An 18153-nucleotide genomic window follows, 5' to 3' on the forward strand; every position below is an offset into this window, starting at 1 on the left:
GGTAGCTTGTCTCCAGCCCCGTCTCCTGGATAAGTCCTAGACGTGTGTCCCAGCCTTGTCTTCAGTCCTGGTGCTGGCTCCTGCTCCTCCCCACCGGGTCTCTGCGTGGACCCCAGCCCTGACTCGTTATCTCAATTTGCCGAGAGCTGTCAGCAGAACCAGTCGGTGTCACCTACGAGTGGCCTGGGACTGCTTCTCTGGGGAGAGCATTGCCTCTTACAGAGTTGCCCTCAGCTCCTCGCTCTCTCCCCGCTCAGGAATGACCCCAATCCCCCTTCCTGGCATTTCCTATCCGGACTTACATTCCCTTTCTCAAGTGTTTGAGACAGTTACAAATGCAAACCAAACATTATTCCTTTTCCCCCTGGGAAGAGGGCTGACAAGACATAAGTAACTATGCCTGCTCCACGGACCCAGTAGCTCATGTTTTTTAATTGCAATATATGCTAGACATTTTGAAGTGCTTATTTACATAACATTTCTTTGTTTTTCTTCTCTTGAGATTCCACGCGAGTGTTAGCAGATGCAGATACAGTATGGTAGAAGGCTAGGCAGTCTGTTTTGTATAAAAATGATACACTTGGGATGGCTCTCAAATGGTACGCTTGGGATAACCCAATTCAGTAGAGTGATGTGCGTGCCCTGTAAATCAAAATAAAAAGAACACAGCTGAGAGACTTTTTTCCTGGCAGATACTTAATTTACTTTGTCAATGATAGCCAATGCATGTATATGAGAACAGCACTTCAATATCAATATTATTGGTAAAAGCAAATGTTGATGCTGAAAATTCTATAATATCCATATATTGCTGAAGTGGAAATCCTCTGTTTTGGGTAATCTGTTTACAGCACAATTTCCCTGTTAACTAAATGGTCCTGGGGAGAAGAGGGGTCCAAGAAAGCTGGTTGATTTTTTCGAGGATCACCTTGTCCTCGCTCAACAGTGGTCCATCCCCACGCGCAGGCAGTCAAGCAGAGATGATCCCTCCCCTCCACTCAGCACCAGTGAGGCCACACCTGGAGAGCTGTGTCCAGTCTGGGCCCCCCAGTACAAGACAGACACGGACATACTGGGGAGAGCTCAGTGAAGGGCCATGAATATGGTGAAGGGACTGAAGCTTTTGTCATCTGAGGAGAGCCTGAGCAAGCTGGGATTGTGCAGCCTGGAAAAGGGAAAGCTTGAGGGTAGGGGGGATCTTGTTGGTGTGTATAAATACCTATTTTTGGCGGGGGAGATGGAGGCAGACCCTTCTCAACGGTGCCTAGTGAAAGGGCAAGAGGCAACGGGCACAGACTGGAACACAGGGAGTTCCCTTTAAACAAGAAAGCCAGAATCTCCTTTTGGATCTCTTTATTTACTTATTTGGTTTATCTGATTAACTTAATGAGAGCAGATTTCCCTAGCGAAATGGGTTTAGAGCCTCTATGCCCTGCACATCGATAAAAAGAGTTGGTGACATCTCAAATATAATTTAAAATGCAAATGTGGTTGTTAAAGTGTCCTAGCCCATGCTGATCCCCAGGAGCCAGGTTCCTTAGCTCCCCTGTGTATGACAGCCCAATATTGTCATTGTAGATTTTATGTACAGCTCCTACTTCCCTCTATTCATATTTTCTATATCTGTTTTTCTAAGTAGTTTGGTTGAGACTGGGTCCCTCTCTTTTCTGATCAGCTGGAAAAAAAAAAGCCAATTTCAGAGAGTAAAGTAGTCCCTGGATGTATAATCTGGTGAGCGTCAAGTAGGAGTAGATAGGTGATACCTGGCATTAGCGAGATACCCATTTAAATATTGCTTAGCTGGGACTTTTGCAATTTTGTGTTGATGGCAGAATTCATGAAGAGGTATGTACCAGAGAGAGAGAGAGAGAGATATTTTTAGAAACCCTCTTTCCAGTGAGAGAAAATCAGTTCACTGAAATTTTTCTGGCAGAGGGCTAAAACTCATTGTTTATGGCCTTTATGGAGAAAGATGTGACAACGAAGGATTAATTAGCATAGCAGATAAAATCAGGATGAGTTTTGGTGGTTGGCAGACAGAAGCTAGATGCGTTCAGGACAAAACATGAAGTCACCGGTGCCTGAGACAGCGTATTTCTACATCACTCGATTCCTTCACCCAAAACCCTGGACATAACGCAAAAACCACTAGGCAGAGCCTGGCTGGAGCACGAAGCGTGGTGCAAGAGGAACAAGCCAGCCAAGCGGCCGATGTCTGTGCTGCCCGTGCTTTGGGGCTTTATTCGGAGTGGGTTTAGTGGTGCTGGGGGCTCCGTGCCCACCAGCAGTCAGTCCGACGCCACCCCTGGACTACGTGCTTCCATTTCCCTTCCCGAGAAAGGCGTTTATTTTGCATTTCTGGGCCCTTCCACAATCAAACCAAAGAGCGGTTGAGGGGAATATCAGCAGCTTCACAAGCGCACTCCTCCTTCCCGCTAAAAAATGATGTTAAATTTTTGTTAATTTGCTTAAAAAACCCCTCTATTTTGCAGGAAGTCTTATGTCTGGTATGTTCCACTATAAATTGAAGCAACAAGAAACAGCAGTTGCCTTCATGTAAAATAAAAGTACCTCCTATAATTTACACTACATATATATATATGAATGTGTATGGTCACATCCACACTTAAAATAACCCAAGTAACACCCACGAAGCACAGGAGACAACTAAGGCAATGCAGAATGCGCAACACAGTGGCAATTTTGAGGTATGAGTTGGTGATTTACAGGTCGAAGGGACTGATGGAAGCACGGCGGCCACCCAAACCCTGTTCCGAGCGCTGTCAGTTGTCGCCGCCGCGGCCCCAAGCGCCTCATGGGGATGCGCCTCAAACCCCCGGCTCCCTCACAAATGGTGAGGCGGTGGCGAGCAGCGGAGTGGCGGCGGGAAGCCGTGAGGCGACGGCCTGCGAGGCGAGTGGCCCTGAGGCAGGGGACCATGAGGCGACTGCCCGTGAGGCGGGGGACCATGAAGCGACGGCCCGCGAGCCGCGAAGCCGCGAGGCGAACGGCCGGGACGGGCCGCGGCCCAGGGGCGGGGAGGGAAGGGGGGCCGGGAAGGAGGGAGGGAGGGCGGGGCGTGCCGGGCCCTAGCGCCCGCCGGTCGGGAGGGCGGGCGGAGGAGGCGGGCCCGGCAGACGCACACGCCGCTCCCGCCGTGCTCGGCTTAAATAGGGCGGCGCCGGGGGGAGCCGCGCACACCAGAACTGTGGTCGTCGTTGCCGGCGGGAGGTGAGCGGGGTTCGGGGGGGGGGGGTGCTCCTCGTACCACTGCCGCCCGGGAGACGAGGGATGGGGCGGCGAGCCCGGCCGCGCTGAGGGCCGGGGGCTGTCAGGGAGGCGTCGGCCGCCGCTGAGGCGGGATGGCCCCGCCGGGGCCTGCCCTTCGCCGCGGGGCTGAGGGCGGCCTAAGCGCCCGCTGTCACCTGCGGTGAGGGGCGTCGGGGTGGAGCGGCCGCCGGTCCCCTCAGAGATCCGGCCTTCCCTCCCCGCTCCGCCGCCATCCCCGGCGCTGCGGGGCATTGTCCGGGCTCCAGCGCTGCCCTCGCCCCTGGCACGGCCCGGGGCAAGCGGCTGCGGTGGTCGCCCCTGCCGGTCCCCGAGTAGCCCTCGGCGCTCCCTGGCCGCTCGGTGCTGCCTGCTAACCCGAGGGGTTTCGTGTTTGGTCATTGGAGCTTGTCTTCAAATAGGTTGTTCTTACGGGCGTGAATGCAGCACGTACTCGAAGCAGCTTGGTTTTCTATTTCTTTTTAAGCAATTGGGAGCGCGTATGGAAATGCAGTGTGAGGCAAACTGGCCTAAAATGGAAGGTTGAGCGGCTTTGACTTTGCAGGCCTCCTCTCTGCTGTTAGGTAGGGCTTGCAGTGCCTCAGCGCAGCGATTCAGCCTGCTGTACACGATGCTTTTGTTCTAGGATGCATACATTTCTCGTTCCTGTGGAACAGGAATTGCAACACTTGAAGCCTTCTGAGTTTCTAAAGGGCACATCTGTGAGCTGTCTGGGGTATTACAGGCACCCTCTTGGACCTGGTGATGCATCTAAACGTATGCCTTGCTTCGGTTAGAGTCTGATATATGATGGTCAGGTCCTGTGATAGGAAAGAGTGACATCTAAAGAGACTGCTATCCAAACCCCATGGTTCTATATCTGTACCTGGACCACAGAGCTATTCCATGTGGTGTTGGCAGATTTTTTTTTCCTCCATATTGCTTTACAGAGAACGGTGCAGTATCTCCTGAGCCTGCTCGGGGTGTTTGTATTCCCCTTTCTGCTTGGAACGTGCTCTCAAACTCACAAGCTGAGATTTTTCAGGTCAAGAGATTTGGATCAGATTTCTTGGATTAAGAAATTCTGAGTGTAAGAAGGCATTCAGTTTGCTGAAAAATACCTTTCTTTTCCTCCTGCAGCAATCGTGTTAGTAATACAAAAACTGAAATACAAAGTTCCTCATGGAACCATACTGTTACTGCCTGATTCTTTAAAGTCCAAGGATATCTAGCTTGCTTGTATTGGAATATGAAAATGTCTGAGGATGGCTGATGGGGAAAATCTAAGGCTTGTAATTACAAGTAGCTGTTGTGTGTAGCGTACTCAATTCAAGGTCTTGAGCAAATGGCCTTAGCCTATTCGGAGGACAGCATGATCATAATGAATTTAAAAGGCAGCTTCTAAATTTGGTAGATGCTGTTTTACAACTACAAATCAGCCAACATGATGTTGGAAGTAGGTCTTTGGTTCTTAAGAAGCAAACCCTCAAGTAGCCTTTTGCTTCAAGGGCAAGTACAAGGTTGATGTCGGTGGAAAAACAAAACCAGTAATTCAGAATGGAAGGAAAGACAACTTTAAAATAGTTATCTTGGTAAGTGACTCTTCTGTTTCTTCCGTAAAGTCCTTGTAGCTGACCCTCCTGCCTCATCGCTCCACTAGAAACGAGTATTGCGTGGGATTTTTTGCAGGGGAGAGAGTGGTGGGTTATACCTTCTCTGGCCTGGGTGTGTTGATCCCCAGTGGGGAGGAGTAAATGGTTTCTTCTCTCTCTTTTTGCCCTCCAAGCAAACAACACTTTGACTAATGAGAGCAATAGGAGATAGTAGTAGTTTTTTATGTTTTGTTTTTCTAAATTTTGGTAATACAGTTAATTGAAATGAGTAGACCCAGAAAGGCTAATGGCACACAATTTTTCAAGTGTGCAGCAGAGAGGGAGATAGATTCTGGCCCAAGGGGATACATTGCTTGATAAATTGGGCTTCTGGTAGTCTGAAGAATAGACTGCTAGCCATATCCTACTTCCCTGCTCTGCTAAATTGCGAGTTCAGATATGTTAAAGATTCTCACGTGTTAAATATAACTGGTGGTAACTCCCCAGAAATCCTCACAAATAGGAGGGCAGACGGTTTGTTCATCAGTATGTGGTTTTGTGTGGGAGTTCACAATGCCGTGTGGCCCGAGGAAGCACTGCTGTACGGCACTGACCTTTACAGGCAGTAGGCTGAACCCTGGCTGCAGATGGGGGGCTTGTGTTTCTGCAGGTCCCGCCTGGCTCCTGAAACAAGGACACTGGATAACACAAGGCTTCTGCTCTCTCTTGCTGCCTTTCATGTTGGGAGATATTAATCTACAGAGTAAAATATGATAGTGAAATAGTCCTTTTTGGTTAGGTTTTGAATCTCAGTCACACTGTGTAGCCTGTCCAAAACTGACTGAAAACAGCTTGCATGGTTTTATAGAGATTTAGAGGAAAATTGGGTTTTGTTTTTGTAGTCAGACCATTTAAGGCTTATAGCAGAAGTGCATCATGTCCCACTTGCAGAAAAGGCTTTCTAGCTTTTTGTATGAATTATTGTTCTTAAACTCAGAACTCTTAAGCTTTTTAGTTTGATACTGCATGTGCCTTGGTTCTGAAACTTGGCCTCTGTGGTTGGGCTGCATTAATAGCCTGGCGAGGATGGATTAGTTTCCTAGGAAAGCTGGAAGAAAATGCTTACTACTACTGAGTCAGAGGAAATACAGGGGTACTTCAGTACCTGAGGTCAAAAGGTTGCTTGGTTTGTCATACTCTTTCTTGTAATGCTGGTGTTGAGAGGTCACTCGGTGAACGGGTTGCTTCTCCTAAGTGCTTACTGATCTGTCCAGTCTCACAATGTGAAGGGTTAGTGTTTACATTCAGAAGGACAAAAAACCCCAAAAACATATCTAGTGTGATGCAATGTGGCTTAGTGTGCCTGACCCAGGTTGTCTTCTGCTAGATTTCAGGAGGCAGAAGCATGAGTAAGAAACTCATTCTTTCAGAGTCTCAGGTGAGTACTCAAAGCATGTGTTAACTTGATGTTGCATACTGGGCTTACTGAATAGTAGCCTTTTCCTGAGAGGAGTGGAATGAGTAAGTTGGCATGATTTGCTCAAGCTGTTAATGCCACAAGAAAGTTCCTGGTTTGTAGCAATTTGCTTCTGTAGGGTGGTTTTCCTCTAAACTGTATTTAGATTGAGGTTAAATTAACAGACTAGTGCCATGATCTCCTTGCAAATAGGAGTTGTAGGGATGCAATTCTAATGGATAGTAATTTAGGCTGCAAAATAGATTATTTGTAAGCATCTTCTGTGGTCTTTGAAGATGAGAAACTGACAAGACTGTTCAGTGACATGTTGTGTGTGTATAGGCATGGATTAAAGAAAACTTAAATGGATCACTGCCTCAAAAGTTTTAGTGGGAAGTGTTGGTTTTCCTTAATATACAGGGTCACCGAGTGCTGCTGGAGGACTGTAATTGCACAAAAGGCATTGAGCAGGTTCTTGTCATGTGGTTCAGCTCCTGAACTCGAATAAACTCCAGTGACCTCATTGGTGTGCACTCAGATTACTTATTGGACATCATTAACAGGCAAGAATCCAGGTGTTGTTCCATTTGATTGCAGGAGGATTGCAGCCAAATGTCTGAGGACAGGGCTGTGACTTTTCTTGTAGATGGGGACAGAGCCTTGACACATCAGCATCAGATGTGGTGCTCCTTAAAGGCTGCAGCAAGAGTTTTAACTTCAGTTGCAGTTTATGAAGTAAATCACACGTGGCCCAACTGATGGGGCTGAATCCAGCTTCCAGGATGCTTCCCTCTGGTCCTACCCTATCCCAAATGCAGGAACAGAAACTGAACCAGCAGAGGCAATCCGAACCACTGATGATGCTCTGTGGTTGCTCAGAGCCAGACTAGGGGTCTGAAGGAGCGGGGTGGGGGTGAATATTAAGGACCTGCTGGTTCCTCTCTGTACATGGGATGGATTCCTCACTAACAGCTTTTTAGTTCCTACCTCTTTACTGTTGCAGGAAAGTGCATCTGTCAGTTACTGCTGTAAAAGAGGAGGGTTTATAGCTCTGAAGCCTGGCTGGGTGATCTAGGTGATTCTGGGTAAGATGAGATAATTAGTTTTTTAATTGGGGAAGGTTGGTGGAGGAGGAGGGTGGCAGAGTAGTGGATTAGACAGTTCAGTGGTACTTGGTTTGTTTGGAAAACTCCTTTGTGGCTAGGGAGGGACTATCACATCATACATGACATGAGAGACTGCACCACAGGAGACACCTTGCTGGTGTGTTCACATCATACAAGGCTTAAACTGAGGATTCTCCTTCATAGCTAATTCTCATTCTACCTATGCTCCTTTGCTGTATCTTAGGGTGGTTATGCTTTTCTTGCTAGTTACAGTTTGGCTCTGCCACAGGTGATTGCAAGACCTCAGGCAAGTTGCTGCCTTGACTGCAGGGCAGGGGGAGAAAATCCTGGGAGGACTTGCATGCAGTGTTTGGAGTTGCATGCTTAAGGTGTAGTATTACAAGAGTTCCATACCTTTCCCCAGCTGTGCTGTCTTGTTTGCTTCTGGGAGCTAGTGGCTATGTGGTCATCCAGAGAAGAGTTGTTCTAACTGAGAATTAGCATCAGAACTAACCCAGGAAAATGGTGTTTGCTGGGTCATCTCCCTTGTGTGACTGCACAACCAGCTGAGTGCCTGGCCAGCACCAAGAATGTTGTGGGTGCATGTATCTGGGACAGGTTGGACTATCTCAAATTTAAGCTGATTGTAATGCACTCTGAGATTAGGATTATGTATTTTATTCAGACAAAAGGATTTCTCTTGTTAATAGCCAAAGCTATTTGTTGCACCCTCTTATACTTAATGAAGGAGCTTGAACATGATTCTGCAATTGCTCTTTCAAAGGATGAGTGGTGAAAGACTTAAGTAAAACAGAGAACCGTGGGAGCTGTGCAGCGTAACCTGCCTCAGTAAGAAGACAACAAACTGCAATGGCAAGTAGCTGTCAGGATAATTTAAAGGTATATGGGTGGCTGATCCCCTGTTTCAGCTTATCATAGCGAACACATCTTGGTGCCATATTCATCATGATAAGAGATGGGAAACGTGTTTCATAGCTTTCCCCTGCCTGCAAGAGGCTGTGGAAGTAACATACTTTCTTTTGCACCGTGCGGTGGACCTGCCTTTATGGCAGGCCACTGCGGCACTAGTGTGTCGCTCATCTAAATATTAGGATAGAGGGGAAGAGAGGCCATTGGTTCTTGGGGTTGTTTTCTTTGCAATACAGAAGCTGACGGCTGCTCTCCTGTTCTCTTCTGTTGCACTCGAACGATGTCTGGCTATGGATAGACAATAGGCAGGCTGCTGCCCGCTGTAAATAGCCCATTGTATGCCCAGAGTAGGAGCAGCAAAGAACGGCAGAGTCCTGCCAACTTGGGTCGTTGCCTTGAGATACTGGCTCTGCTGTAAAGAATGAGTCTTGGGTGCTGCAGGGTGTGTGTGAGCGGAGAGAGCTGCCTTTGTCTGAGCTGTACAGAGTGCCTTAACAGAATTGATACCATTGCTTTCGTGGGCTGGATTTTGGGAATTGCTGTTTCTGTGGAGCTGGCCAGGACAGGTAGCTATCTCTGAAGCAGTTTTTGCCCTGTTACTAAAACCACTTTCCCATATCTCTGTTACTGTTTCTCAAGTTGCCAACCAACCAAGGTGTATTGGTTGCATTGAGAGAACAAGTGCTTTTGACCTAGAATGTTACCCATTCTGCTCTAAGTTTTTTTGCTACGTGTAGCAACCTGAGTATCACAAACTGGTACCTCTCTTGTCTGGGATCTTCTTCCTTTGGGTCTCTAGCTGTAACTTCCAATCATTTGCTATGTCCTGTCTCACACTGGGACTGAGTTTGAGTCTGTTCCTTGTGGTCTAGATCCTGTCTGGATGAGAGGCCATTGCAGGACCTGAGTTTGTGAAGAGAGTGTGGCTATTTTTGCTCGTCTTGAGCGAGTGGACTTAGCTGGGTCCTTCCTTGAGGAAAAGGACTGAAAGCCAGACTCTGGCTCTGCTGGGAGGATCTCTTTCTCAGTCTAAAGGCTCTAAACTGCCCTCCTGGGTCACAGTAAAGACCCTGGATGTCTGATGTGATTGGAGCATGGGCTGAGTAAATATTGAGGTGGATCAAAGACGGCTGGGAGGTATTGAAGCCCCCTTTCTTAATGGGGCATATTTGTATGCATTTGTTAAGAATGTGAATTTATTCTCCCTGTTGCATCTGGCTTTGTCTTAAATACAGAAAGCAAGAATTGATAGGACTTAGCAGATAGTGTTAAAGCTAGGAATTGCTTAGTCTTGTGGAAAACTCTGTCCTAGCCTTGGGTTTTTGTGCTGATGAGGCGGAAGGTGTAATAAAAAAAAAGTCATCCCTCAATATAAACCTAAGCAATAAAATGTATCATTACGTAACTGACAGCTTGCAGTATAACTGCTCAAGAAAGGTTTTATGTTACGGGCTTCTCTACAAAAAAAAAAACTGGTCAAGGAAATGAAAAGTAGTGGTGTGCATCTCTTTTCACCTAGGCTGAAATCATAGCAGCTCCTTGACTACAATGGGACTTGTGAATGAAATGATCATGTTTACTTCAGCTCTTGTTAGCTGTAATGGCACCACAGCCTTTTGGAAGAGTAACTCTCTAATTACGTTGCATTCCTAAGTCATATAGTGTGTGTGTGGGGCACATCATGACTAATGCAGAGAGGAAAGCAAGTATCTGTTGTTTTAAGTCAAAGGTGCTTATTGTAGGGCTTGAGGAGGAAAGAGCTGAGCTTGCTCTTAACCCTTAGGTACATCATAGTCCCCTTCTTCTTGTTTCATAACAGGGTGTCTCTAATATGCCCAAAACTTACTTGTAAGATAAGACTTCCTTGTTGGAATGACTTCTTAGTCTTACTGTTCATCTGTGTATATTAAAACTTATGAGGTAGTTTTCATGCCTGCAATGCTAATGAGCATGATTTGATGCATAAAAAGCAACAGCATGGTAATTCTAACTATTAAGTCAGTAATTGTGTTTTTGTTATTTTTTTTTTATGTCGAGGGAAGATGGAGAGATTCCTTGTTAGTATATTCAGTTCTTCTCCACCTTCCATTACCACAGCCTGATGTGTTGTGGATTTTGAGTACAGTCTGCTGTGTATCACAGTGCAAATAACCAAAAGGCATTTCTGTAGTGGCCCTGCACTGCCTATCTAGGTGAGGGACTCCTGTCCCCTGAGGCTATACCATAAAAGCAAAGAAAAGGGGGGAGGATGGACAGTGCCTGCAGGCTGGGAAGCTCTTGGTGGGTCCAGGACCCTTCCAGAGATGGAACTTGATTCCATCTGTGACCTTACTTCAGCCTATCCTTCTGCTAAAGTTGTGAAACCATGGGCCCTTTGAACTATTTTTGTGGCACTTTTTTTTTTGCTGTTTCTAGCAAATCATTGTCCAAATACTGGTTAGACTTTTTATGAACTAGACAGCTTCTCTCCTGCCTGGTTGAATAACTGATTGCAGCAGCAAAGATTTCAAGGGCAGACTGTAAACTAGAGATTTTTCCTATAGAAATATGAAATATCAGCCTGGTATGGTTGGCTTTAAAACTCATAAGCATATCATTCTGCCTGTTTGGATTTCAGCGTCTCCTACGCTGCCATCCTGCAGCAGTGTATTGTTATACAGTGTATTGTAGCTATTTAAACACACATTCTGACGTTCTTCATTGTTTTAATTCTATTGTCCATCGGAAGAGGCTGGACCTAAATTATCTGACTAAATACAATCTGACTAAATCCTGCTTTCCTTCAAGCAAGCAGGAAAGCGCGTCGCTTCCCGACATCTGTCCCTGGGTGACAGGCAGGGGTGAGCGCTGCTGCCAGCCGGGCAGGCGGGAGCCCTTCGGCAGGCAGTGGGGTGACCGGGGGCCCGTTGCCATTGGCCCCGGGCAGGCTGGCTGCCTGCTGCTTACCTCTCACCTACTGGGCAGGAGCTGGGGGGTTTGGCATGTGACAAACGTCCCGGGAGACCTTGGCTGTAGAGGAGAGCACCAGCTGAGCTGACTGCCATCCCTTTTTTTTTTCCATGGCTGGTTCTTGCTGTGGAATATCCATGTCGGGGAGCGGCTTCTTTCGGCTCTTCCTTCTGTGCGAACGTGACAAATCAAATGTGCTTCCTGTGCTTGATTATACTGTTGCCCTGGGCCTCCTTAGATGCTGCTTGAGTCTGCCTCGTGACCAGAGATAAATTGCTGGTATGGTGCTGGGAGAAATAGGAAGCTTGCTAGCATAGAGGAGCTATGGGAGGATATCAGCTGCAAAGGCAGCTTGCTGTAGTGAGCTTTCTGTGCACGATTGAAAAGAGAGAGTGAGTTTATTTAATAGACCTAAGAGATGAAAAATCCTGCTAGGCTGCTGTAGGATTAGGATGCTCTCTCTTAGGTTAATGCAGGCAAGTTAACATCTTATACCCCTGCCCTCCCTCTCCTTGACTTCCCTGTTTGCCATTTACTGATTGAACAGTCTTACAGTACAGCTACCGTAGAAGTAAATGTTTAGGATTTGTGAAATGTTGTCCTTAAATATTTTGCCTTTTTTCTAAAATGCAAGGTCTGTTAAAAGCCATATTAAAACTCTGCAGAAATTGCCTCCTGTCAGCCCCACCTGTTTTTCTAGAGTATGAACCAGTAATTGTATGCTTGCTTAATTGCAGCACAGAAGTCTAAAGGTATTGCCTCTACCTGCCTGCTGGCGGATCAAATTATTTTGATAGTGGGAAGCTAGCAGGACAAAGTATACATCGCTCTCCTACAACAACAGTGAATTGAAAGGCGATTTCAAATCTTTGTGTGTAACTTTCTTTCATATCAACAGATTCCAGCCTCGGGACAACCGCACTGAACTGCAATGCAAGCACATGAGTTGTTTAGATACCTACGAATGCCAGAACTTGGGGATGTCAGACAGTATGTACGCACCCTTCCAACAAATACGCTGATGGGCTTCGGTGCTTTTGCAGCTCTCACGACCTACTGGTATGCAACAAGACCGAAAGCATTAAAACCACCATGTGATTTAGCAATGCAATCTGTGGAAGTAGAGGTAAGTGTCACTTGATGGATGTTGTCATTTGAGAGATACCAAATGCTGATTTACATAAGACCGTTTCCAAACTTGTAGTGTGGGGGGAACACACTTCAGGGCATGTTTGTTTTTTCTGAAATATGGCTTGCACTCAGGTTTTTTAGCTTTTTGAATGGAAAAAACACTGAGGGTTGATGTCAGTGGTAATAACTAGCATGGGAGAAAAAGTCTTTGTGCTGAGAAAACTGAGCTTCTGATCTGACTGGTGGGAGGAGACTTGTGACTGTTAGAATTGGCACAGTGCAGTTTTCAATTCCTGGCCACGTGTTTGGGTGTTGACCTATTAAATTAGGTCTTGGGGTCAGAGTGTGTATACTGATTGCGTTAATTTTCTGTTATAATAATTAGTTTATAATAGCTGACAGATGAGACTATATATTGGGTTACAAGCCTGAAGAGGGTACTAACTGTCCTCAAATGATCTGTGGAAAGATATATTAGTCCTGCCAAGAGATCCCAGCAATAGAGTAAGTTGAAATTAAAGCAGTTGCCTGCTAAACTCTGGATATTCTAGGTTAGCTTTTGTTTTGTGCTTTTTAGAAACAGACAGAGTTGCTGTTAGGTGTTTTTTTGTTTTAAATAGCAAAGTCAAATATGGAAAGTCTGACTGGGAGCTACTGTTGCTTAGAAGCAAATATAGACAACTGATTACATGGCTGGGGTTTCCTGAGCAGCAGTTATATCAATTCCCTTGTTCACTACAGAGTAAAAATTTTACTGCTTGTTTAATTCTTTCAAGAGTGCCTGTGTATTTCTTCAGGGTACACAAGGTGTTTTCTTCTTGGGAAAGAAGGATACAGCTTTGAAAAGTTGTGATCTTCAAGGGAGATAATTACAAAATGTAGGACTGTAAGGCTGACAGTTTCTTGCATTACTCTTGATAGTCAAGAAATACCACTATAGATATTCTTGTATATATACTTGCAACTGAAGTCTCCCTTTAGAGCACATTTGTCTGTGTGAATAGACTGCATCTAGTTGTCCTACATCAAATGCAATTAATGTGACTTCTCATTGTGCTGAAGAGTAGATGTGACTACAAACTCGTGTAAACAAATGTGGCAGAGCAGTTTGAAACTTACAGTAGGTAGACTTTCATGAACTGTAGCAAAGCAAAATCCTGTCATAGTCTCAAATCAGGCACTTTGCAATGTCTCATGCTATTGAAATTGAAGAATGAAGCATTAGCTGGCCCCTCCATTCAAAAGTTTATTTAGTACCATTTATTTCCTAATCTTCTTTCCAGTATAGTATACAGTAAGCTGACATGTGTTACTACAGCAAGTAATGGTCTGCTATTAGACGTACACAAAGGGGAAACAAAAATGTGCTCTGGCAATGTGATAATTGCCAAAAATGTCTCCTTTCAAGGAACATGTGTAGAATAAGGATCTAGAGGTCAGATCTTGCCTCTCTTGGTGAGCTTTCGCAATCCTGACAGCAGTTGCTTGGACAGTGGGTGGAACAGTCTCGTAGAGTAGCAGAGTTTGGTGGCTGGAGTAAACTCGCAGTGAAAGCTTTCCAGCTGTGGAGCGCCTCACCAGTCAGTATAGACTTCAGCAGATTTGTGGGGCTTTGCATTGGAAGATGGTAAAACAGGGGCTCTTAACTGGCTACAAAAATCAGTGACAAATACTTATTTGCTTGAGACTCTTGACAAGCAGTCTTACTTCACTGCCTTTACCTCTTCAGGTGAAATTGCTCATCACTGCTGGATTCTGTGACTGAAATCGTTGTTTGGTAGTATGAGTCTTCACTAAACTACTTAATGCATCATTGATCTATATTGTGCTAATTAACATCAGTTCTCTGATCAGAGCAAGATAGGTATAACAGCATTATTTTTCATTGCCTCTTCAGAAAATACATTTTAATAGGAAGTCTGAACAGTAGTAAAACTTAAATGAAAAACAGATGAGTGTTAGCATGCTGTGGTGATAAAAGCGCTCAAACCTTAAGAACATGTTAAAATGAGCAAGATCTATCCAGTTTTGCTTATTGACAGTTCAGATGATTGACAGCCCTTGATGCAATGTTATAAACTGTATTAAAGTGTAATCAAATGAGAGTGTATGTTTTGCAGCAAGTTTCAAGTGTCTGTTAGAATTGGTTCTTTTATAACAGTAACAAGAATGTAATACAGTGCTTGGGATCCAGTTTCTCACTACATGTAGAATTTCTTATTCCATTCTCTTATACGTGTGTTAAGATGTATTGTCACTTCCACAGAAGAAAAACATCAAATACTACTCTCAAATTATGTCTTAACGTTTTTTCTGGCTAAGCAATACAATATTAAAAGGTCTAGGGAGTAAGAAATGTGCTGCAAAAAAGATGTGGCAGAAGGCAGGCAATTCCTCTTTACTGTTTTAATATCTGATCTACCTATTCATTAATGATAATAAGTTTGAACTATAAATAAGCTCCTGCTTAATTCTTACTTGTGACTTATTTCCTTGGCCTCTAACAAAGTTAAAAGAAGTCAGTGACTGGAGTAGGGTTTCTACATGTTCTGGTAATAATTTTTCATAACTTTATATGAGAGGAGAAAGATCATGTTTACTGCTGTTCCAGGTCACTTCCCATCTCTGGAAAGCTTTGATTTGGTAGGCTAGCACTCAGTGACCCATTTTAATCATCACTGAGTGAGCATAAAGATTGCATGCTTAGTCGAATATTGGTACAAAGAGTTACTTAAAGTATCAGCTCTTCTAGAGTAGATGCTGTAATTAAAAGATGTGGAGTATCATCTTTAAGTATGCGTACTACAGTTACAGTTTACTAAAAGAAACCCTCTTGTCTTCAAAGCTCCCAGCCTCTCTTCAGGGGAGACTTCTCAGAGATATAGGTGAAAATCTTTCAGGATCCACTTGAATCCATTGTCTGTAGGAGGGGAGACAAGGCTAATGAAAAGTAATTCTAAGTAAAGTCTGACTAGTGTGAGACTGCGTTGCTGAGACTCATGCTATACTCTATCATGTGCCGTACTGTTAAGAATTTCAGTGCTATGGTAATGGCAGAAGTAGAGCATCAGTCCTGTGTTTTGCAAAGCTTGTGCACCCTTAATGTCTGTAATTGTAGGCGCATCTGGATCTGTCTGCTTGTAGATTCCGCTTTCTGTTGGTGATTGCTAACTCAACAACTTCGCTTATTGATTTGAGTGCAGGTGTATGGCTGTCAAATACATTAAATCTTGGTTTAAGAACCCAAATACTTCTGTCTGGCTCAATTTCTGCTAAAGCATGTAGAAAGATAGCATGTAAATAAACAGTAGGATGTCAGTATTTTCTAGTAGTAAAGAGTTTGGATCTGTGGCATTTTTCTTCCTTTAAGAAAAGACATTCAAATATGGAGAGAGGTATTCAACTCATGAAAACTTTAAAACCCCCTTGCGTTTTCCTGATACATTACCAGAACTCTAGCTTGCCTTGTCTCTCAAGAATCACTTGATTAGACATGTGCTTGCCTCCCTACTAAGTGATCAGTTTCAGCTGTTGTGTGCTTACCTAGGCATCAGCATGCTTAAAATGATATGGCTGCTTTGAAAACTCCAATAGTTTTTATACTTCTTGCTGCTCACAATATGCGTGCTGGTGACCTAAGTGCCACTTGCTTGTGTACTTTCCCTCTCAGGAAAATGGAAATTGGGTCTCCCGCCTCTGAGGCGTGGTGGAGCCAACAGAGCGTTTTGACATTACTGCTAATCCTAAGCAGCCTGTGTCAACAAGAAGCAAACCCAGGGCTTGAACAAGAGTGGCTACCTTGTTATGTGACCCAAATAGGCACTGATAGAGTAAGATATGCCTCTGTTGTAGAATAAATCTGTTTCCCTCAGCTCCTGCTATTCTGAACCAATGCCAAGGCTTTTCTTAATGTCCAGCTCTTGCTGTGTAATGGGTCAATTCCCTGCAACTCCCTGAGCTCCTGCATGGGCTGCTTTGCTTGAGTAACCAGAGGCTGTTCTCACGTTAATGAGATTTTATTGCCTGGCTCCTTAAGAACATGGGTAAAACTGACAGCCCTTTTGAGTGCTTACCTTTGTACCAGACAGATCTGTTAGATCCCATTAGAATAATTTCTGTGAAACCAACCAAACTTTCCATTCCTCAGATTCAAATGTTTGGTGGTTGTAATGAATGGGAGCATAAGTAAGGTCTAAATGATCTTCAGCATATCCAGGTGTATTTTACTGCATCTCTGAAGACTAACATTGAACTCCTGATGGCCTTCACACACAGAGCTGGGTGTTTTTCAGCAAAACTCTTATTCTAGGGCTGTCGAAAATTGAATTAATTTCACTTTACTTTGGGGAAAAGAATGAAGTAAGCTGAACCACAAGTTGGTTATGTTTCCCTTTACTGAAAGATCATGAGAATTAATGGCATCTCTTCAACAGTAGTTTTACAGAGCTGCTGTTTTTTTTTTTTTCACAAGGTGGGTGCAGTTAGTCTTGTATCTGAGCAGCGTGCGGTCTGTCTAAGTCTCTCAAATTTGGTAGAGTGCCTCAGGCCCTGCAAAAACGGCTTTTGTGTTGCTGAGTAATAGGGTGTGTAAATAAAACGGTGGTAGCTCAGATGAGGAGAAAACAAATATTTCTTGGCTTTGCCCAGGAATGGCGTAGGATATGGTATTTCATCTGACAGGGGAATTGTAGCACATCAAACATGGTACTGATACATTGTACTTGTAACTACAGTCACAGGTAATGCCAACAAACTACAGTATGTGACCTTCCTCAGGTTAGCTCCAGAAGCGGTAAAACTGGGGAAAAATCTAGAAGCTGACCTTGGATAATCAAGATCTGTGAAACCAGTGCAATAAAGCAAGTAGTCTTGCTCTTCGTTCCAGGCAGAGACATGCATTATCGAACTCTTCACTTCCTGTAGAGTAGATGTTGGTCTGAGTGCAAGTATGTTCTTGAATTTCTAATGTTCTGAATTTTTAGAGGTAAGCCAGTCATTAATTTGTTCTGGGTCATGTTCACAGTGTACATCTCTGCTTACTGTCAAAGGAGTGGCAAGCACTGCATTACGCATAGTGTTTTGCTAAAACAAGTTAGACTTGTTTTGGTGTTAAAATATTTCTTCTGTGCCTTTAATGTGTTAACTCCTTTCTGTGGACATGGGCAATATGACATCTTCTGCAGATAAACCTGTGTTTATCTAGCTTAAACATGAACAGGTGCTCTCTGGTCTTCCAGGGGACTTTGAAAACAGGAAAATAAACCAATGGCCGGGAATAGCCTATGATTGCATGAGAATAGGTTTTTTGACACTGTAGATGATGGCACAATTGAGGCTTAGATTTAGTTAGTCCAGGATTTGAGTTTGTGAAAGAGCCAAGAGTTGACTACAACCACTGATGGAGACAGAATCTTCTGCATTGTTTACTCAAGACCCTCTGTTTAACCAGCTGGGCTCTTCCTGCTAAGAACTTGCTTGTAGGTGTCTGTCATAGCAGGACTAATAAATGTGGCCCAATAGTGCTTGTATAACTGCAATTTGTGAAATGAGACTGATATCAAATGAGATTGTTTAATTAATCGCTCTAAAAAAGGCTATGTTAAAACTATGAATTATTGAACTTTTGTATGGACTTCCAATTGTAGCCTATGTAATGCTCACCTGCTGAAAAACGGTGATTTTAACCCTCAAGGTAATATTGTCTTGACTGCCTCTAACTAGA

The 18153-nt window shown here is 44.4% G+C and overlaps 1 protein-coding gene across 2 annotated transcripts in view; it reads left to right on the forward strand.

Moving 5' to 3' along the window:
• Positions 1 to 3110: 3110 nt before the first annotated feature.
• ACSL1 (acyl-CoA synthetase long chain family member 1) overlaps positions 3111 to 18153 on the forward strand; it is a 41214-nt gene continuing 26171 nt past the window's right edge. Inside the window, exons 1-2 of one of the 2 annotated variants that reach the window (XM_063335290.1) lie at positions 3111 to 3231; positions 12199 to 12426. In XM_063335290.1, coding sequence (XP_063191360.1) covers positions 12232 to 12426 — 195 coding nt within the window. In that variant the 5' untranslated portion in view covers positions 3111 to 3231; positions 12199 to 12231. Of the gene's footprint in view, positions 3232 to 4838; positions 4860 to 12198; positions 12427 to 18153 lie in introns of those variants that run through there. The other variant, XM_063335289.1, reaches the window with a different exon arrangement.

Source organism: Chroicocephalus ridibundus, chromosome 5 (assembly GCF_963924245.1).
Source record: "Chroicocephalus ridibundus chromosome 5, bChrRid1.1, whole genome shotgun sequence".
NCBI classification, from domain to species: Eukaryota; Metazoa; Chordata; class Aves; order Charadriiformes; family Laridae; genus Chroicocephalus; species Chroicocephalus ridibundus.